The sequence below is a fragment of the Sphaeramia orbicularis genome, chromosome 14 (genome assembly GCF_902148855.1).
Source record: "Sphaeramia orbicularis chromosome 14, fSphaOr1.1, whole genome shotgun sequence".
Classification (NCBI taxonomy): Eukaryota; Metazoa; Chordata; class Actinopteri; order Kurtiformes; family Apogonidae; genus Sphaeramia; species Sphaeramia orbicularis.
Window position 1 is genome coordinate 21,213,334 of NC_043970.1, and position 24,046 is coordinate 21,237,379.

At 36.1% G+C, this 24,046-nt stretch overlaps 1 protein-coding gene across 1 annotated transcript in view; it reads left to right on the top strand.

The window, feature by feature from the left end:
• Positions 1 to 17,859, top strand: part of rad50 (RAD50 homolog, double strand break repair protein) — a 36,892-nt gene extending 19,033 nt beyond the window's left edge. The window contains exons 23-28 of the mRNA XM_030154023.1: positions 2,902 to 3,003; positions 3,192 to 3,314; positions 13,399 to 13,484; positions 13,599 to 13,741; positions 14,115 to 14,248; positions 17,358 to 17,859. Of these exons, the coding sequence (XP_030009883.1) occupies positions 2,902 to 3,003; positions 3,192 to 3,314; positions 13,399 to 13,484; positions 13,599 to 13,741; positions 14,115 to 14,248; positions 17,358 to 17,544 (775 nt within the window). The 3' untranslated portion in view covers positions 17,545 to 17,859. The remainder of the gene's footprint in view (positions 1 to 2,901; positions 3,004 to 3,191; positions 3,315 to 13,398; positions 13,485 to 13,598; positions 13,742 to 14,114; positions 14,249 to 17,357) is intronic.
• The last annotated feature ends 6,187 nt before the right edge of the window (positions 17,860 to 24,046 follow it).

The following is a 24,046-nucleotide window of genomic DNA, read 5'->3' on the forward strand; positions in this document are numbered from 1 at the left end:
CAGGTATTACGTAATCACCTGACTGTGATCATTTTATGTAGTTTTTAGAATTGCTGCTATTCAACAATTATAAAAGCACAGTTGGATGAAACAACAGAGTTGTCACGTTTCAGTATCAATCAATCAGTCAATCTTTATTACCTCCGCCAGGAGGTATTGTGATCGCTTTGCTTTGTGTGTTTGTTTGTTTGCGTGCTTGTTTGTTGTTAGCAACTTTATGGGAAAACTATTTTAACCATCTTTACCAAATTTTACCCACAGATAGGCCTAGGCCCTGGGATGAACCCATTAAATTTTGGGCCAAGTAGGCCAAAGTTCAAGGTCACAGCAAGGTCACAAAATCTCAAATTTTCCTATCATCAGTGAGCAATTTTCGAAAATTCATAAAAAATTCAAAACGACTCCGATTAGCCTCCAATTTGAGACACACGTAGCTTATAGTAATATCTTGTATCTGGCACAAAATTGTCCACATCCACTGTGGAATGTGGACTCTGTGGACATTTCACTTTAACATTGAAAATCCCATTTACGGCACATTTTTCATTATAACTCAACAAATATTGATTGGAATTTAATATAATTTGACATACAGATGACTGGTACCAAGTTTCAAATTTTTCTGCTGTATGGAACAACCTTGAAACTGTTTAATTTAAAAAGAAATAGTCGATCCACACATGCACTCCGGTAGGGTGCTTGGCGGAGGTTTGCGTTCTCCAAACTCTTGTATATATTGCACTTTTTCATACAGTGAAATGTAGCACAAAGTGTTTTACATATAAAATTCGTGCACCCCACCACCACCACACACACACATATACACACACACACACCCCACCACCCATGTACGTAATGTTAATACCCATAAATAATAAAACAAATTCATATCTCACCTAGGGTGGTGCCAAAGTGGCTAGAACCGACTGACTATGATTGTTTGCTTGTTTGATCAGCTCTACATGACATGAAATTATGATCGCAAATGCAAAAAAACATCAACTTTCAGGAGTGCTGCCTTGGAGCACTTTTGTGCCCCCACCAACGTCAGAATCAAACCGACTCCCTTGCATAACGCTACATACAGACCGGTGAGGGAGGGCCGAAATGCCACTACATTGCTTACAGTACTGTATGAGATTTGACTGGCACTTTATTAGTGATGTTATCTCGTAGCATTCTGAGAACCAGCAAGTGCTTGCCTCATGCTCAAATAGATTTCCACCCACCCAGCCAAAACCCAGATAAACATGCCTTTTAAGCTAATAAGGAGCTGGTTTGATGTAACCCATAAGGACCCAGTGTGACTTTTGTGACAGGTCCCAAATGATTTTTTCTCTATTTACCCTTTCCTAAGTGATTTATCACCATTTATTACAATATTGTCCTCTGAATTTTGCTTTTTTCCAGTGAAAATTATTTATATTCCTGTGTTTGATTGATCATGAAAATGTCCATAAAGGCTCAGAGTAAAGTTAAAGGTTATTATAAAACAAAACAGAAAAAAACTGAAGAAAAGGTGACTTTTTTGGTAAAATATAGCATTAACTGGACGTAAAGTCAGTGTCTTCATCCACTGTTATTGATCCAACTCCATGGGTTTTACTGGTGAATCAGTGTTGTAGAAGATGATGGTGTTTGCACGGTAACTATGGAGCCTCTGAACGTCCAAATGGGTCATATATGATGACCATGAAAAGACGACAAATTGCATTTTACACCAATTATTTACATCACTTGATAGGATTAGTGGATTTAACAGTATGGATCTGTAGATGCTGTTGGTTGATGGTGGATGTTTGGGTCTTTATGGGTTAATGACTTGAAGGGGGGAGTGATGTTGAAGCACTTTGCTCAAACATGGTAGCCACACATGTAATGGTCATTTGAATCTGCTTTTGTGTTAATATTAAATGAATTGGTCAGTAGATATTCTCTAAAAGAATGAACAACTACACCTGAAGCCTTTGTTTATAAGAAAGTGCTTTTCAGTTGGGCTGGGTAAAAAAAATTGATTTGATCGATCTTAGATTGATTTAGTTTTAATTTTGCATGATCGAATAATAGTGGATGAGATCGATTTTTCAGAGCAGGACCAGGAGTACGCGGAAGCGCGGCCGGCTCCGTCTTACGAACCCCTGGGGAAGACTCTGGTCTCGTTTGCAATGGCTCTGGTGCAGAAAAGATGCGGAGGAAGGGTGAGGAAAACCCCTCTCGCTGGAGGTACTCCCAGCCTCAAACTCGAACCCGCAGAGTGAAGGAACTGGCCGCCCAGAGGTTCTCCAAGGCGAGTTGCGGAAGCCAGTCATTCTTGGAATATTAACTTGGATCCATACATACTATTATCTATGGCTGAGTATGGAGTTAGAGGAATAGTAAAGCGACAATGCCCGACTGCTAACCCCCCCCCCATCACCACCACCACCACCAGCCATAAAACAGAATAAAGATGATGACGAAATCCGTTCTGAGCCACTGTTGTCCTGTTCATTATTTAAGAGCAGATTCAGCTATTTACTGCTAAAATGTCATATTTATTTCCTTTCTAATATCAATATTGATACCAGTATTGATGTGTTGCATGACTGTGGTAGTCAAATAATCAGGTTACAACTCAAAATTGTACTTTGGTATCACTGAATCAATCAGTTAATACTGAATCATATCGATATTGGATATAATCAAGTCGAATCGTGATTAATCGATTCAGAACCTTATGAATTGAAATCGAATCGATTATGGAAATTGGCCATGATACCCAGCCCTACTTTTCAGATTGTCATGGTTTAGGGTTTTATTTCATGTATGTTTCACCCAAATGAACTGAAAGGTTAATTTGTTAATCTCAGTTTTATTCCATTATATCTTTATCTCAGTTGCTTCATTCTCTCTGTTTTCCAGAGAGCGTCGGGAAGCTGAACGCAAACTGGAGGATTTGAAGAAGAACCGCAGTATTGCACTGGGTCGTCAGAAGGGTTTTGAGGAGGAGATACTTCACTACAGGTAATACATGCTCATCCATTATGTGCATAATTGTACTGGTCTGATACCTCTGAATACCTTTTGCCAGTTAACTTTTTTTTCACCTTATGGCAGTAAAAAAGATCAAAAAGACTCCATGATTCCATTTTGTTGGCTCCTTAATGATTCAGTACCATTGATTCATATACGTTACCTTTTCATGTTTACAGAAAAGAGCTACGAGAGGACCAGTATGATAAAGCTGATGAGCGCTATAAAAACAAGATGATCATAATGAGGACCACAGAGCTGGTCATTAAAGACCTGGATCTCTACTACAAGGCCCTCGATCAGTAAGTGACACCCTGAATCATCTAGTCATTATCTGATGTATTTTCGAATCAAAAATGGGGCTATTAGCAAAATCAAAGATCAGACGCAGATACATGCTCTGGGAAATGGTACATGCTCATATTTAGTGAGTCAAAAAGGAAGAGATGAGAATGATTTCAGAGTGAAACCACAAATGCATGACTTGTGTTGTATTTCGCATTAGCAATTGCACACCAGAATCTTTCTGTTATGAGCAGTGTATTGCAAACATCAAAGTTGTGCAAGAGATAGTCAACAGACCAGCTCTTGAGGAAGGTAGAATGATACAGAGGGCAGCTGGAAGTACATAAGCAAAGTCTAGGGTTCAGCGTAAGGAATGACATAAATCTAATGCTCCAATCACACCTACTCAGCTCTACAAGGCTCCTGATGACCATTAACCTGATTTCAGTCACTGTTAAAGTCAGTTCATTAGAGTGGTTTATCACAATCAACTGTGGTGGTATGGTTACTTTGAACTGTAACATGGTCTTGTCTTGATGAGTAATCTTCCTGTCATGACACGTCAATACTTTTTATTCTTGTCAGACTCTTTGATGGATGGTAATGTAACCCCCCTCAAGTTTTTTTCAATTTTACAACTAACTGAAAGTCTGCTGTGAAGGAGGAACAATGTGGGATTTGCAAGTGCTCTCATGACGTCACTGATGTGATAAAGTCAGTAATTCAATTGACACCGTAACACATAGAATTCGCAGTAATTCTACTTTTCAGAGTTGAGACAAACTGCGTATTTACTTTGGCTCAAAAATCAAGGTCTGAACCAAATTGTAGGATAGGAATTTTTTTTTTTTTTTTTTAGTTAATTCTACACTTTGTCTTGCACAAAAATTAAAAAAAGGAGGGGGTTAATGTACAAAAAATATAAATATTACGAAATTGTAGGTCATATAAACAGGGTGTGACCACAAATGTTGAGCTGTTGTTTCGGTGTATTCAGTGGTTTGTTGAAGTACTGCATTACACTCTGTGGAGGCCATTTGAGTCCAGTGAACTCACTGCCATGTTTGACAAACCAGTTTTAAATGATGTGAGCTCTGTGGCCTGGTACATTATTCTGCTAGGAGCCTTGATGGGCAGGCACACTGTGGTCATAAAGAAATGTTCCTGTAGGGTACAGCATTTAAACAATGCTCTTACGGTACTAAGGAGTTCAAAGTAAGCCAAGAAAATATCCTTCACACATTTCACCAACACCGTCCTGAAGTGTTGGTTTAAGGCAGGATGGGTCCATGGGTCTTGTTGTTTGTGCCAAATTCTGTCAGAACCTATTCAATCTTCTGCCGTCCAAATTTGGTGAGCCTGTGCACACTGTAGCCTGAGTTTCCTGCCACCCTGTATGGTCTTCTGCTGCTGTCCTCTGTTTCAAGGTTCAACACACGTTTCAGTTAATGTTGATTTTCTATCAGTTCTCTCTGACCACTGACGTTTAAAAGGCATTTTCACCTGGAGAATTGCCACTTACCAGTTTTTTTCTTTTATTCAGACCATTCTCTATAAGCCTCGTAGATGCTTGTGCATGAAAATCCCAGTAGATCAGCAGTTTCTGAAATGCCAGCTCATCTGGCACAAACTATCATTTCAGGTTTAGAGACCCTAAATCACCTGTCATCCTCATTCTGATCCTGGGTTTGAGCTTTAACAGATAGTTTTGACCACTTCTACATACCTGCAATGTGATTGGCCTGTTAAAGTTCTGTGTTAAGCAGTTGAACGGATGTCCGTAATAAATTGGCCAGTGTGTATAGTATGAACAGCTAGTGTTTACTAATGAAATCAAGCAAATGATCACTCAGTGTTTTTTGAAAGGCAACACTTAATCATCCTCCACTTCTCAAAGGAATACAATGGGAGGACTCAGTTCATAGTGAAACTTGATAAACTTCGTAGTGAATGGATTCAGAGCCCACATAAAAAAGCAAAGCAGTCACAACACTTGTGGCAAAGGCTGAACTTTATTTGAAGTTTTTTTTTTTTCTCCACATCATTTTGAAACTTTAGATAAGTGGAAGAACAAGGTGGGGGTTTGGAGGGCTGTGATAAAATGTATATGCATACAGAGCCCCGGCCGTGCACTGCACCCAGCCCCTTTGGCTTGAATGCAAGTCGGATCCAGTTCCAACTAAAGGCTCATTTATGCTCTACATTAAAGACGCAGATGGATACGGACGGAGCGTTCTGTCCATCCTCTGCATACATTACATACGTAATTCTGTCCGTTTTCCGGGAGCTTGTGGATCCATTCCCAGACAGAGAATGCGGAGCAGTACCACCGGGAACAGTGGAGGCAGTGTTGAGATTTGAATAGAATAATTTCCATAAATAGAGGTTTTCAAATATTGACTGTGCTAGTTTGTGAAAAAATACTGACATATTTGTGACAACTTCCCCTCTGAATATTAACATTAGTATCCACATCAGTAAAACCTCCTCTGTCGTTGCCATGTTTGTTATTATTGACTTTCTTCTTCTTCTCAAAAAACTTTACTCTTCTTCGTGGTATTCCGCCAGTATGTTAATTAAGAGCGGCGCCCTATGGTGGATTGATTGAGAAACGATCATTCCAACGTACTGGACACACGTATGAAGACAGTGACTCATGACAACGTTAGAAATGGATGAACCGATTTTCATACGTAAAGCGAGAAAATGGGCCTTAAGGCTCTCCATCAGCTCCCAGCTATGTTTTAGCAAACAGCTGGGCTCCAGCCGGCCTCTGCATCCAAACCACACCATGAACCGTGACTCAAGAGCCACAATATGCACTGAACCGTGGATAACCTGTACCATTGCATCCCTAATATATATATTATTCTACATCATCTTAGAAGATGTCTAATATTGTGGACCAGCTACCATTTGACAAAGGGAAACTAATGGGATTAGTTTAGATTCTGTCCTCATTGATTTTACATGAACTTGAGTCAGATGGTGCTCAAAATGCTGTGGGTGCAATGTTAAAATCTTGATAAAGCAGACCACCAAAAACCATGATAAAACTGATGGATAACCCTAACCCACAGCTTAATTTTTTTTTGTGTAAGCAGGAAAACAAGAGTGCCAGTAAGGCATGTTATCACACTTGAATGTGAAGTCTTTATCGCCGTTATAAGCTGTAAAGTGTGATAAAGATCTGACTGGCATCAATTGTTAAGATATGGTTTAAGTTTAGATGGAGCATATCACCCTACCAACTTCTCAGAAAGAGAGGTTGTTTTTCTTCAAATTTGACTGCAATACTATCAGTGGCATCACTGTATTTTGGCACCAGTTCTACATTGCTGATTTTTGTGATACAAATGTGCAAATTAAGGCAATTCTTCAGTATAGCGAATATAAAAACAGAGTACATACAGATTCACATTCAAGTTCCAAGAATTAAATGCAAAAAGACAGGAGATTTTCTAGACTAGTTGAGTATTTTGTAAAGTATAACTTTTGTACAAGATCCCCTCCATCACCATCCCACTTTAGAATGTAAGGAATGACTTCCATTGAGTCCTACCAAGGAAAATGTATATTAGGTCAAAATTAGTCAATATAGTCATAACAGCATCAATCAGCCATAACATTCTGACCACTGAGAGGCAAAGTTTCCTAAATCAATGTGTTGAGGCTCCCACACACTGCGATTTTAAAAATCTTATAAGTTCACAGTAAGCCACACTGTACGACATAACGTTTGCTGCGTGCACAGTGCACGATGCTGTGTGCAAATTGCGTGATGAAAACGCAAGCTGAATCGCAGCCTACGACATATGTGAGTCCACGTGGATGCACAAGAATAAAACGTTATCAGCATGCACAATCTATCCATTAAAAAGTAAAATGCAAAGAAGTAAGGAACACTCGCCCTTGTGGCATTTATATGTGTGGACAAGAAGTCAAAAAAAGGAGGAGGAGGAGAATATGGATGCACTTGTGGTTCAAAAAGAGGCCAGTTTTGCCAAGAGCTTGAAATAAATACTTCTTAGCATCTGCTAGTATTTAACGTTATCATTTACTGTTATGGGCTGTCAATTTCAGTGTCGTGCTGATCAGTACGTCATTTCATACTGCATTTCTATTGGTCAGTTAGCGGACATAGGTCACGGCAGCAGTCACACTGTGAGATGATCACCCCAAATTTCTGAAGGTGTCAAGGTTGTCTTTGGTTACAAGACTGTGACGGCAGCCTTCCTTGAACCTGTCTCAGTGCAACGTAGGACCACCAATTTAGAGCCAAGACCAAAGATATCGCCTCAATTCCCTCACGATTGCTATCTTTCATCTGACATGGCCAAAAATCGCAGTGTGTGGGAGCCTTTAGAAACAGTCTAAAGGGCGAAAGAAGGGATCTGAGCAACTTTGACGGGAGAAATTGTGATGGTCAAATCACTGAGTCAGAGCATCTCCAGATCTTGTTCATTCTCAATTGAAGTGGTTTGTATCTACCACAAGTATCTAGAACAACAACCAGGTCTCAACCAGTAGAGCATCTATGGGATCAGAACATTATTACCACCTGTCTAACATGGTGTATGTTCCCTTTTTTCCACAAAAACAGCTCTGACCCAAGGCCTAGACTCCACAAGGCAATATTTTTTGTTTGTTTTGTTTCTTTTTTTTTTTAAAGAATATTTCATGGAAAAATTGAATTACACCTGAAATATGCACAAATACCAAATAAATATTAATTTGATCAGAACAGGATCAAATGCTATATCACAAAACTTTCCTCTGTAAGTGCAAGATTCGGAAAAATAAAGTTTTAACATCCAGCTTTACCAGCACAAAAAAACACACACAAAAAATAGATAAATAAGATTATATTTTCCCGACATTACAGTTTAAGATCCTGCTCAAATGTTCATATTTTATTAGTTGTGAAAAGAATGCATCATGTACAGTTCTGGAATCCTCCAACATGACATTATTTTGTGCAATCCCAACAAAGGAACTAACATCTGCTTCTCTCAGACAGTAAAAAGTGCTTTAAGGATGCTTGAAATAACCATTATTTATATCCCAGAAATGATGGAGTTTCTGTGATAAAATGATTTTACCCTGAACGCCGCCGCCGGATATCCTTTGTGTGAACGTGTTTACTAGGATAGATTTGGTTGGATTTCGTATTCCTTGGTAACCAACATAGGGGAACACTCATGGAAGAGCCCTATCAATTTCAGCTTCTCTATGAATATTATAAGTCATCCAAATGGGGGCACTTTAGTTGAAAATCAGTTTTTTGGACATAAAATCAAGCAATAATAGGCTAATTGAGACAAAATTTGGTTCATATTGATCGTCTTACAAATGTCCATTTTCTGGCTACCATCCAGAGTTCATATCATGTCATTTTCATTCATAGGCAGAGTTTTGTGGGGAAAAATTGGTTCTTTGACCATTATTCTGCCACTATCAGGCTGATGTAGCTCAAATTGAATTCATATCAATTGTCTAACAATTCCCTTTCTTCATGTCCCAACCTTAAGTTTACATGATGTCATATTTTGACACCAGGTGGTGTGTTTTTTCTAAATGGCTGTTGGAGCAGAGGACTGGGGGGATTTCGGGGATATACCCAAACAGCGTAACCCTCATTTAACAAAACAATGTTGTCAGTTTCAAAAAACTACATGCATGACCTGTAGTATCACAATACTACTTTTGTAGTATACAAACAACAGAGCAAAATACCCATGTAAATATATAAATACAAGAGTTTGCAGGATTCCCCAAAAATATAACCAAAAAAGAAAGCCAAAAAATACAAATGAACCTCTGCCATGTCTGCGATTGAATAAATACCTTAAAATACTGATGGTACTTTTTAATATTGATACAGTGTCGTGAAATTAAATATCACAATATATTGCGGAACCGATATGTTCTTACACCCCTATTCCTTAGTCCATTTTTGGTCAGTACTAACCACTGCAAACAAGACCTGCATATGTGGAGATGTTCTAACCTGATCATCACCATTGCAATATGGAGCTGGTCACTCAGTTAAATATACACATGGGGCCTAATGTATCCAACCCAGTGACAGGTACCATTTTAATGACATAATCAATATGATCTCCACTTCTCCTGTCAGTGCTCAGTGTTATGGCTGTGCAGTGTATATGGATAGCTTTGAGAGAGACTAGCTGAGAATGAAAGGAAGTGCGAGCTCACCAGCTTTGATACCATCTCGCTGCGGGTGCAGAAACATTACTTACTAAATGTGTGGGTTACTCAAGGCATGTGTGTCTGCACCGTTATCATCTGTGCAAACAGGCCTCAGCAGCCTCCCATCAGATGAAGCATCCAGGTCAGAGTTTCTATCTGAATACACAGAAAAGCTTTTCATGGTGAGATTTTTTTTTTTTGTTGTTTTTTTTTATCTGGGTGAGCTAATTGAAACTTACTGTGTCACTGACTTTACAACAAGTCGCTGTGTGCAGTGTTATTCAGCATTCGGAAGAAAAACTGTCAAATTTCACTGAGGTTATTGGCTGATATGCAGTAAAAGTCTAACAAATAAATAAGAAAAATATCTCAAAGCAATAATGCAAATACCTTCTTTGGGATACATTTGGTGCAGAAATCTGTCCAAGCAGGTTATTGTGATTTAGGTTACTGGGTCACACAGCAGGCTGGTAGTCACGTACACAAAACATTGTCACTGATGCTTTGACAACCACAAAAATATTTGTTCACACTTTACTTTCACATGATATAAAATTATATCACTGATGAGTCATTAAAAATGCTCCCATCTGGTTTGTAGTAAAAACCAGTTGATCCACTGTGGTTTAGAGCAGACAAATACCATTGATTAATTAATTAATTAAGTAATTGATACTGTCAGAAATTATACCTCTGGCTTCATTTGAAAGTCGAAGTAATTAATACGTAAGTAAAGGAATAAATGTGGTTAGATGGGTATTAAATTCAAGTAATTTAATCAATAAGAGCTGAATGTCAAATGAAAGGTAAAACATAGGTTGGCATGTAGTATCTATTCTCCAGAGTGGTATGGAAATCTAAGTCCTGAGAGGCGACAAGGCAGAGAGAAAGAAGAATGACCAAAAAACAGGTCACATGACTGAGACACACAGACGTAACATGGACTTATTAACCTCATCTAAATGAATCATATTGTGCAGATTTTCTCACACTCAGGGACAGGACCCACAACGGGTAGTTGAGCCTTTTTTATTAAGTCACTAATTTGAACTAATTTTATTGATTCACTGATTTTTTTTTTTTTTTCCACATAATACATCATTTTTATTATTCATTTTATTGATCATCGAGTGCATTTTTGGTAACTTTTTGTTCATTTTTGTGATTATTTTGTTCATTTTCATTTGTTTCTGTTATATATTTTTTTTTTAAATTTGTGTTCATTTTCGTGATCATTTTGTTCATTTCCGTGATTATTTTGTTCATTTCTCATTCAAACCACACAGTTTGTCTTTCACAGCAATAAATCAACATGAACATCTTTATACATGTTATCTTTTACATTTAAATTTGACAAAAAAAAAAAATGCTTTGAATTTTCTGAAATGTGGCTCCCAGAGGAGTTACTACTGTAAAATTCTGTTTTTTGTCTTAAGCTGAAAAAATCTGGTAACCAGTGATTCAGAGGAATGTAGAAAACCGGGTTGTGGAAGTTTCACTGACGAGCAGTGTCTGATAATAACCATGTATTATACCGCAAATGTGCGCCAAGAATCAAACAGTGCAAACAGGAATTACTTGGAAACCAATAGTTGAAGTCATTTTGGGTAGACATGACCTTACCAGGAATTACTATTACTATTATTATTTTATTTTGTTTTAAACATCGAAGCTTTTCCTTCTGCGGATCAGTGTACTAGTGTAATATTTATACATTTGAAAAGTCTAAGAAAGAAATTAAACATCTCGTTATCTTCACATCTTGGCCAAATCCTGTCATATTCTAATTTCTTAGAAGCTTAATAACATTGCATTAAACCCCATAAACCATGACTTCCTCCTGTTATGATGCTTTGCGCGGCTGCGTTAATTGAGACAGGCGACTCTTGTATGTTTACCAAATAAGGTTTTCAGAGAAAGCAATGCTGCGTTAATCTGCTGTCAATCTACTCTCTTCAAACCACCTCAGTTTCTCATTTTTTCCCCTTTTGCTAGATTAGACTGCTTCTACGTATGCAGCAAAGCCAGCCCGCTGCATTCCTATCTTCAGTATCGAAATACCTTTTTGCCATATATCAGCAATATTCAGATTCACTCAGCAAAATTGCTGTTGTGTCATTTTGTTGGTGGATATTGGCGAGAGAGTGTGTAATTAATTAACTGTATCAATGCGTGAATGCGCACAAACACTATATGCAGGTTTTTGTGTTCACACTTAATATAATTCAGCACCATATTGTAAAACTGCCTTCTCTAGTTTAACCCATAAAGACCCAGAGCTACTTTTGTGGCAGTTCCCAAATTAATTTTTCTATGTTCAACTTTTTTAAGTGATGTATCACTATTATAACCCTCTGTATTTTTCATTTTGCAGTGTAAATCATGTATTTTTCAATATTTATTTCCCCCATCATGTAGATTTTTATGAAAACTTAGAGTAAATTCAAAGGTTGTTATATCAGAAACAAAAGAAACAGAAGGAAAAGTGACTTTTTTTTAGCAAAGAAATCAGTAATTGAATGTAAAAACAAGTGTCTCCATCCAACTCTTTGAACTTCTAAATGTTTCTGTATTTCTATTTCAAGACCCATCAGTTGTGCACGTATAAATACAACTGCTGTGATATCACTGTTATAACCTGTGTTATTTAAGTCTTGTTTAGTACAGACTTTTTTTTTTTAGAAGAAAAGGAGGTCAGTGGTTGAAGATGTATTCAACCCATAAAGACCCAGAGCTACTTTTATGGCAGTTCCCAAATGAGTTTTCCTCTATATTTAAACTTTCTTAAGTGATTTTCAACATTTTTTGTAATATTATCCTCTATATTTTGCATTTTTTCAGTTAAAATTTGATATTTTTCTATATTTAATTCACTGATCATGGAGATGTTCATACAAGCTCAGAGTAAATTCAAAGGTTATATCAGAGACAGAGAAAACAGATGGAAAAAGTGACTTTTTCCAGCAAAATATATCCTTAACTGAACATAAACCAAGTGTCTCTGTCCACTGTCATTGATCCAACTCCATGGGTTTTACTGGTGAATCAGTGTTGTAGAAGGTGACAGTGTTTCCATGTTCACTACGGAGCCTCTGAACGTCCAAATGGGTCATATCTGATGATGATCTAAAGCTTAGAAGGTACATTTTACACCAATTATTTACATGTATTGATAGGGTTAGTGGATCGACAGGTATTAAACATTTTAGGTCAGCAGATGCTTTTGGTTGCCGATGGCTGTTTGGGTCTTTATGGGTTTATAAATAAATGTGAATGTGAGTGAGAGAAATATGCTATTATTGAAAAGTCTAGTAGCTGCCAGACAACAAGACCATATTATGTAGTACAGGGAGCTTGTGCAGGTCGTGAAAGTTTTAAAAAATGTGGAATTTTGAAACGCTGTTTTCCAAAACTTAAAATCTGGAATTTTATGTGAAAGTCTTAACAAAGTATGAAAAAAAGTTTCTGTCATAGTCGAATTTTAGAGTGTGATCAAAGGCACATAATTTTGTAAGATAAGAAATACATGAGGAATTATATAAAAAGCCTGGTATGATTTCACTAACTGGCCGATAATGGAATGATTCTAGTGAAACTTGTATGTGATATCCATGCACGTCTGTGATTTTCATATGTTTTGAAATAGTTTGTCAGTAAAACATAATTTACTTCAAATTATGCATTCCTTCATTCATACATTTATTAAAATGAACTTTTCTACTACACACAACTGGTACAATATCAGCCAAAAAAGTAGGTATGCAAGTATTAAAGTGCATAAAGTCAAGGCCTTTATAAAAAAGTTTTAAAGGTTTACTTGGATAAAGAGCAAGCACCGTGGCAGTATCTAGTTTACTGTTGATAACATGTCTTCTCCCTCTTTCTCAGAACCATCATGAAATTCCACAGCATGAAGATGGATGAGATCAATAAGATCATCAGAGACTTATGGCGCAGCACCTACAGAGGTCAAGGTATGTTTGACATTAATGGATAAAAGCTTTACATTTTAGTAATTGATTTGTATGTAGAACCCAGTTTTCCTCCTTCACTCAGTGTTTGTCCACTTCCTGTTGCCCACACTCCAGATATCGAGTACGTGGAGATCAGGTCTGACATGGATGAGAACTCGTCTGCCGGAGTGAAGCGCAGGGTTTACAACTACAGGGTGGTTATGGTGAAAGGAGACACGGCTTTGGACATGAGAGGACGCTGCAGCGCTGGTCAGAAGGTACAAGACGCTGCTTTCAACTCGTATTTGTCCAAGTTTACTTCATTACACAGGTTGTGTTATTGTGCAAGTTCACCAATAGGGGGCGCCATACTTTAATATTAGTATACAATACAATACATTAGCCTTATTGTCATTGTGTGTACAATGTAATTAGGAGTGTTACTCCCGTCAGTGCAATATATAAAATTTTACAAAAACTAAAATAGAATAGAACTAAAAGTAGAATAAACATTATTAGTTATTTAATAACTGCGGTTTGTATTTGTTGTGATGCTGTCGTTCCATGAGTTTGTTTTATTTGTATACCACATATGTTGCATTCACGTTTTGCTTATGTGTGGGGGTTTTTTTTCTCCGTCTCCTTGTGTAGGTGTTGGCATCTCTGATCATCCGTCTTGCTCTGGCAGAGACCTTCTGTCTCAACTGTGGGATTTTGGCCTTGGATGAACCCACCACCAACTTAGACCGAGAGAACATCGAGTCACTGGCGCATGCCCTTGTAGAGTCAGTACAAACTCAGAGAAGTACATTAAAACTTCTAAACTTCTGAGGACTGCATTTAAACAGCTGACCTCTAAATGTGACCTTAACATTAAAACAACATTATAGCCCACAAGCAGAAGTGAGGATGGACTAAAAACAAACAAAAAGCAACTATTAAACCGAGGAGCACTGTCCTTATTCCTTAAATTCCACATTTTTAAGAAAAGAGGTGAAATGTTTGGATAGCAAGAGTGTTTTCTTTTTTAGTGTTAACTAAACATTCAGAGAAGTGTTTAAGTCCATACAATAATATCCACAGATGTGCATTAAATGTCATATAATGAAGACAAATGTAGAGCAGTTAATTACAGATTAATATTAATCCCCAAGGAGAAATTCACTTTTTCAGATCAATAAAAGTATATATGTATCATATGTTAATATCATCTACATCAAAAGTCATCAATTACAATGGTTATGTCATCAAGTACTAACTCCTATTTGTATCATGTGACTAAAACAGACAGAAAAGAAAACACGGAATGCCTAAAAGCACTGTTTTTGGCAGTACAATGCCATAGATATTGATCAGAGAGCTCAAGTGATTTTGGTTATTATCAAGAAAACATGAAAAATGGCTAGATATCAGCTCGGAAATTAAACTTTTATGAGCTATTTTTGTTATCATTATATTTGTCCAAACAAATGTACCTGTAGTTGTACCAGGCATTAAAATGAACAAGAAATTGAAGAAAATAAGGGTGAACTAATCATTTTTTTCCATGACTGTATTTTGACTGTTTGGGTTTACATCTGTAGTTGTCTTCAGTTCTGTTAGTAAAACCGTGCTTCCTACAACTAGACTTTGCATCCATGTAGTATTATAACTACATTAATTAGATGTGAATGCAACTCTGTCGCAGTCACAGGTTTATCACAGTAACCCTGAGCCCAAGTGTTTCTGTCAGTTATGGATGTTATAGCTGAAAGATGGTTTTCAGTCAGGTTAAATCTGAGGGATTAAATGTGTTCAAGTGTTCAGATTAGGTTTGTGCGCAGGTGTCAAACATATGGCCCATGGGTCAAAACCAGCCCACTGAAGGCTCCAATCAGGCCTGGGGGAGGAATTTGTGAAGTGCAAAAATTATATTTACGATATTAACAATCATTTTAGTTCAGGTTCCACATACAGACTAATATTACCTCAATTGGGTCAGACCAGTAAAATACTTTACATTTACAACCTCCACTTTCAAAAAAAAAAAAGTGGATAACCTGAATAAATATGTACAATCTGAAATGTCTTAAGAGAAGTAAGTGTAAGTTGACCAACATTCTTCCTTTTTCTAAATGTTTTGTGTATTTGTAGATCCTCTGTGATCTGTAAGTTCTAATGCACATGTGTAAATGATGAACTTAGGTAGAATATTGTTAAGTTGCACTTATTTTTCAGGTTGTTCATGTTCTTCAGATCTTTAAGGAAACTTTGTAGATGTAAACATTTTCATAATGTAATTTGACTTTTTTTACTGTTATTATTTTACTGGTCCATCCCACTAGAGATCATACTGGGCTGAATGTGGAACCTGAACTAAAATGAGTTGGACACCCCTGCACTAAAGCATTAGAATACATCCTCATTCCTCCTTATTCTATTGTGTTCTGCTCTGTAGAGGAGGAAATATCCAAATCCCCTCCTATCTTTCTGCGTTTCAATATTTCAGTGCTCATCCCAGTCCCACTCAGAATATTTTGTTGAACTACCTTTAGCTCTAATGACAGGATGCATTTGCCGTGGCATCGTTAATGTTACATCACAATAAATGTCACCGAGTCCAGAGTTGAATTCGTTTCTGGCCAGAATCTTCTATCGATGATGAGGAGCGGATCGCTGTGTAAAGTCTTCTCCATCACATCCCACAGATTCTCCATAAGGTTCAGGTCTGGACTCTGAGACTTATGAATCCTGGCATCATCCAATCTTTACCTTTGTCTAGTAAAACGATAGTTGTTTAAGAAATGAGAAGCTACTCATGTGAACTATTTGCTTTGTTAAAGGGGTCATATTTTGCTAAACCCACTTTTGGTGACTATCTAACAAAGTTCATGTCGCCGAGCGGCTGAACTGGGGGAAATTGCCCGATGCGCCTCAGTCCAAAGAACAATCCATGGTTTAAACAAGATTCCTTTATTTTGTATCACAAAATTCTACATGCATCCAAGCATTAAAAACATCTTGCGATTTAGTTCATTGGTGTTAAATTAATCCATGACAAGAAAATATACTTAAAAGGACAAAACAAAGTGGTCAGCAAAAAGTGAGCTTCCCTCCATCACCCACTCGCTACCAAACATCACCTAAAGCGAACCAGTGATATATATCACGAATTGCAACCGTCACCACGTGATCCAATTAAAATATGTCATTACGTAGCTGCTACATCACCGAGCCTACATCTGTCTCCTATACCCACTTTTATTAGTCTTTGGTACATTTATTTGTGTATTTGGACCCTAATAGTTCAAAAAGTTTGAATCTGAACCCTCCAGGTGCTGCAAAGCTATCTTTATATTCATTTTGGCAAAAATCCAGTGGATTCCTACAACCTGTTTTAATTCCTGCTTAATTTGTTAATGTCATGACATTTGCACTTATAAGGTTAAGACTTCTGACGAACATTTCTCCGAGTACAACATAATTGTTTGTCAGCAGAGGCGGTTGTAGTCCATACTGAAAATATGAAAATATAACTCCTTTAAATCCCGGTGGGGATTTTGTAAATGTACAAATGTAGTGAAGTTCACCAGATAAAACATGAAATATGTTGGATTATATTGTGATTATTTTGTCCACAGTAAAATAGAAGACAAGTTACATTTCAGTATAACTTTCTGTTCTGGAATATAGAATGGTCCCTGTACTCTTTTGTATCTGGGGTTGTATTAGATAAAATAAGATAAAACACTGGTTGAACATTTCTCAACAATTTATGGATGAAAACAGTAAAAGGCCAAAAATATTAGTCTGTTCCCATAGTTAAAATTAACGAGTCAACAGTCGAGTCCAAGTTGAGTTTGGAACCGTAGGATTTAACAGTTTCATTCCTATTTCCTTTTTTGTTTTTCACAGAATCATTAAGAGCCGCTCTGGTCAACGCAACTTCCAGCTGCTCATCATCACCCACGATGAGGACTTTGTGGAACTGCTGGGCCGGTCCAGTTACATCGAACACTTCTACCGCATCCGCAAGAACCAGGACCAGAACTCTGAGATCACCAAGTGCAGTATCTCGTCACTGTCGTCATATCTGCACTGAGTCCACCACAGACTCTTTAACAGTTCTTTGGAAATAACTAGTTAATGTGGGTGGGAAAAGACTACGTTCATCCAGTTTCAGATGGTGGACCACAAACAATGACACAGAAGCTCGAGGGAAGCCCACAGTCAGTTCAAGAAATCCATGCCCACCCAGAATGCATTGCTCTGCTGTGTAGTTAAATCACAACTGAACATAAAGTGTGATTCCTGTTTTGTTTGAGCAAAATGGTTCGAAGTTTGTCATTACATTTCCGTGTTCGTAACTGCTACTGTGCAAGTTCATAACTTCATTAAATCACTTGAAAGAAGCTCACTCTGTCACTTATGACTTTTTCTTTTTGCTGGAGAAAATAAGACATTTTAAATGTATAGCTTCTTTTTTTTTTTTTTTTGGTACAGCAAGCGTCTCTACATCCTGTTCAGAGAACCATATCTGACTTTTGGTGAAGTTTGTGCTCATCAACCACATTTTATCTCACTGCTGACTGACTTTCTTTTTCATCAGGGGAATAACATAGAGGCGTGGGCAAAAGTGAGTATAAATTAGTTCACGGTTCACATCTCAGAATAAGTTGCAAACTGACACCTCAAGTGATCCATTCACAGTTAGAAAACCAAAAACAAACCAATCATGAAGATGTTGATGATCCTGCTGGTTTCTGCTGCGGCTGTTCTGGTCAGTTCGGTCAGTCTTCATAATCCACAGAATTATAAAAGTATAATTAACATTATCGACGTGTACAACAACACCCTCAACAAGGTAAGAAGACTTTTAATTTGTAATTTTTTGCACTGATTTATTAATGAAGGGAAAAACATGAAGTATTGAACCACCTTTTTTCTGCAGGAGTTGTACGTAGAGAGTGTGGCACATCTGTACAACAGCAATAACAAGTGCTCGGTAAGAAATTACTTTATCTTATTTTACTGTCCATTTCATTCTGGCAGCTTTGCACATGTTACATATTTGTCTCTGATAGTTTGCACACTTACTCATACATTGCACATTTATGTAAATATATATTTATCTTAATTATAGTAGTTTATATTTTATGCCCATTCCCTTTTATGCCTCTTGTTTTAATTTCCTTTTTCTATTTTTTTTTTTTTTTTAATTCTCTTGGCATTCAGTGTGGACAGCAAAGTAAAATTTTCATTGTGCATTGAAAATTTTTTTTTACTGGACATGACAATAAAATACTTAGAATCTTTGAATGTACAATGCAAAGGTATCCAGAAAAATACTTATGAGGAAAAGTAATTGTTAAAAGCCATTTTGCGCCTTATTTTCAAACGCTAATTCATTTTTATTTATCGGTTATAGAATGCATTCTTCTGTAAAGTGCATGAGATCCTGGTCAAACACAAAAACGAATCTGGAAACGATCAGGACGTGCGCCTCATCAGGAACCTGAAGCAGGTCATCCAGAAGGTGAGTATTTCCTTTGACTGCAAACGTTCAGTCTGTGTTTTAACCTTTGACCTTTACATGTGTAGAAGAACAGTAGAAAAGTAGTGATCAGAAGGAGCGAAGAACTGAACCAACAGGATTTGTTTTTTTTTTCGTCTTTCAGCATAACTGTGAGGAAACTCTGAAGACGGTGACATCAGTGAGCGAAAAGATTCTTTTCCCCGACTTTTTGGATTATTTGAAACAGTGCATCCAGTGCCGGAACACGAAACCCAGCGAACCAAACTGCTGAATGTCCACGTAGAGGCGGTGTTCAGGCAGTGGCTCATGTGAGGGATTGTATTTAGAAGAAGACAAAAGTAGATGTTTACAGTTGGTAAATGACAATTATTCAGGGACTAGAGATGATGTTATTGTTCTTTTAGGTTTTCATTTTCAGTTTTAAATAAGTGAAATATCATTTTTGTACAACAAATGTTGCATGTTAATCCATTTTCAAACAAATATAAAACAGTAACAGCTTAAGACGGCACAACAGTGATGGAAATCAAAAATATTTCAACCTACATAGTTTTCTATATATATATATTTAATTTTGATATCAAGATTTCAAAATACTGTTTCATTGAGTTCTGTTGCTTGCCGCAATATTGCAACTTTGGCACTTAAAGGGCTAATACATTTACTCTCCAGTTTCTTGTAGTTATCGCTGTTACAACTTAGTAAATGCCTTAAGTTAAAACAATTTTGACACAGCTTTGATGAGTACCATCCAATGCATCTGCATATTTATTGTCTTTGTATTTAACATAAATTAAGACTTGTGTGTTAGACTGATATATTTATTTTACAATGATCTTGCAGAATAATAAATTTAACTGCCTGTGAGTGGAATGTGTACAGGAGTGCTGGTTATTTTTTGTTTGGCATCCACTTTTTGGTTGATATACAGGGTGGGGAAGCAAAATTTACAATATTTTGAGGCAGGGATTGAAAGACAGTGTATGACCAATTAGTTTATTGAAAGTCATGAGAATTTATTTGCCACAAGAAAATTGACATAATAGAAAATGTTTTTATTCTATGTGTCCTCCTTCTTTCTCAATAACTGCCTTCACGCTTCCTGAAACTTGTGCAAGTGTTCCTCAAATATTCGGGTGACAACTTCTCCCATTCTTCTTTAATAGTATCGTCCAGACTTTCTCGTCATAGTTTTGCTCATAGTCATTCTCTTCTTTCCATTATAAACAGTCTTTATGGACACTCCAACTATTTTTGAAATCTCCTTTGGTGTGACGAGTGCATTCAGCAAATCACACACTCTTTGACGTTTGCTTTCCTGATTACTCATATGGGCAAAAGTTTCTGAAAAGGTATGGATAATAGTGTTAGGTATGATTATGACATCAATATATTTGGTTTCAAAACAATTGACGTAGTGGCTGCTGAGAAAAAACAACCAAATGTTCATTGTAAATTTTGCTTCCCCACCCTGTATATATATTTTTTATTTTTATTTTTTTTTAAGTCACCCTTTTTTTCCATCCTTTAGACTCTTGACAGTTTCCATTCTTATGAAATTGCTTTAGTTAAGTAAGTTTGAAGCAGTTTGTGATGTAATGACAGCGTTATAGTCATAGAAAGAGATAATTTTGTCCAAAATATAGACATAATAACAAACAAGCTGCCATCTTCACATTTTAAGCATATTCTTTGAGTAAAATTGCACCTGATAAGATTATACTAACAACTTTATGAGCACAATAGTCATTTTTGATTTGTCCAATTGGCGATTGTCACTGTAATGGGAAAAAATACCATAATAAATGTTACATAAGGTGAACATGTTTATGTGCATTGTCTGAAACTGATTTTTCTGATTTATTTTTTATAGATTTATTTATTTTTATTAAAGCATCTGATTTTCTCAGCACTAGCAGGAATTTAGGTTCTAATTACAAAAAACAGATTAGAAGCTTTAAACTAAGAACGTCAAGGTTTGATCACACAATCAGCCTGAAAATCCAGTGCCTTAAAAGTGTTAAAGTCATTGAGAGTTTTGTTTTTTACTTATTTTACAGCACTTAAAAGCATCTTGACGGTTACATGAATTAAACTAGAGCATTACATCAATTTTAATAGTACTTAGGACAAAAGATCAGTGTTAATAATAAAATAAAAACCGTCAAAGACCATAAAAGGCCAAAAGTTGTCGTCTTCAGATACACTTCACAGCAGATTTCCAGATTAGATTTTTCTCTTCTTTCACCGTGCAAAAATATTTACAGCTTCATTTTTAACCCATAAAGATCCAAACATCCCTCGTCGACCAAAACCATCTGCTGATCTAAAATATCTAATACGTATTGATAATTAATCCATTGGTGTAAAATCCAGTTTGTCATCTTTTCACAGTCATCAGATATGACCCATTTGGACGTTCAGAAGTTCCGTAGTGAATGTGGAAACACCGTCATCTTCTACAACATTGATTCACCAGTAAAACCCACGGAGTTGGATCAATGACAGTGGATGGAGACTCTAGGTCTACACTCAGTTAATGGTATATTTTGTTGGAAAATGTCACTTTTTCATCAGTTTTCTCTGTTTGAGATATGATAACCTTTGAATTTACTCTGAGCTTGTATGAACATCTCTGTGATCAGTGAATTAAATATAGAAAAACACCAGATTTTCACTGAAAAAATGCAAAATAAAGAGGATAATATTACAAAAAATGGTGACTAATCCCTTAAGAAAGGTTAAATATAGAGAAAAGGCAATTTGGGAACTACCACAAAAGTAGCACAAGGTCTTTATGGGTTGAATACATCTTCAACCACTGACCTCCTTTTCCTTTAATAAAGTCTGTACTAAAGACTTCAGCCACACAGGTTATGAGAGAGAGAGAGAGAGAGAGAGAGAGAGAGAGAGAGAGAGAGAGAGAGAGAGAGAGAGAGAGAGAGAGAGAGAGAGAGAGAGAGAGAGAGAGAGAGAGAGAGAGAGAGAGAGAGAGAGAGAGAGAGAGAGAGAGAGAGAGAGAGAGAGAGAGAGAGAGAGAGAGAGAGAGACAGATGCTTACTTACTTTTTTAATCTTGAGGGGAATTCAAATATTCAGCAGCTTTGCATACAGCACAGAAAGACAAAAAACAGACCAAAACAGGTGGGTTAGTGACCAGCTTGACATTAAGGTTAGTATATATACTCTAAAACAAAAAAAAAAAAACGGCTTAAGAACTTACTCTAGAAAACTTCCCATACAATTCTATAAACAGAGACTTCTAATTTACAAATCTAGAAGAACTGACTAGAAAATGGCTGAAAAGAGACATAGCCGCTATACATGACTGAACTGATGTAGTGTACAATATACATGTCATGGAGAGAATCACACTGAATTTAAGATGTAAAACTGATATTTTTACTGAAAACTGGTCAGTGGCTCACTTGTATTGTAACTGTGAGACCGGACTTTGTATAATTTCAAAGGATTCTCAAACTTTACTGTAAAGGGGAAAAAAAAAAAAAAAAATATATATATATATATATATATATATATATATATATATATATATATATATATATATATATATATATATATATATATATATATGTATATATGGTTATACATGTGTGTGATGTATGTATATGTGGACTAGATGCTGCTCTAAGGCTGGACTCCCCCCCCCCCCCCCCCCTATTGTTAGTTTAAGTATTTGTGTTATGTTTTTCTCAAAACAAAATAAAAAGTAAATTAAAAAAAAAAATATATATATATATATATATATATATATATATATATATGTATATATATATATATATATATATATATATATATATATATATATATATATATATATATATATATATATATATGTATATGTATATATATATATATATATATGTATATGTATATGTATATATATATATATATGTATATGTATATGTATATATATATATATATATGTATATGTATATATATATATATATATATATGTATATATATATATGTATATGTATATATATATATATATGTATATGTATATGTATATATATATGTATATGTATATATATATATATATATATATATATATATATATATATATATATGTATATGTATATATATATATATATGTATATGTATATATATATATATGTATATATATATGTATGTATATGTATATATATATATGTATATATATATGTATGTATATATATATATATATATATATATATATATATATATATATATATATGTATATGTATATATAAATATATATATATGTATGTATATATATATATGTATATATAGAAAAACTAGAAGTATTGTCAATGAACAGCATTTCCACATTTCAGGGCACAGTGATATCACAGCACAGTTGTATTTATTCATGCACAACGACTGATGATTCTTCAAATAGAAATACAGAAACGTTTAGAAGTTCAAATAGTCACTCAAATATTAATGCTTGTGTAAATCATTCAGCCCACAGCCAACTTCTGAAGGACCCTGTTTTCATGGAGTGCACTCAACCAATCGGGGCCACCCCAGAAATACATTTGTGTCAACGCTGTGCTCCTGGCCGTGGTGGGCTGCTTCCCTGACTGGCTGAGGAGCTCTCTCCGAGAAACATGTTTCACCACTCTTTTCCCGCTTGCCTTGGACAATGTACCTGTCACTCAGTGACTTGATGCAATGTGAGAGCTATCAGGAGGCTTTCTGTTGGTGGTGCTTCAGTCTCTGTGTGGTGTTCAGCTGTGTGTATGTGCGCTGCTGAACCGTGGACTCCTCATTACTAAATAAACACAATCGCTCTCCTTTTCACCAGTGCTTTATATAGAACTGGTGGAATATTCCCAATACTTTGTGGAACATTTCTTCCTCTGCTTTTCTTGAAGGACTTTAAAGGGCAAATAAACTTCTTGGATAAGCTCAACAGTGGTTAAAGAGAACATATACAGCTACATCTCTAAACATTAGAATATCATGAAAAAGTTCAATATTTTTTGTCACTCATTTCAGAAAGTGAAACCTATATTGGCTAAAATTTACTTAGGGGGTCAAATGAGTGTGCATTTTTGTCAAAA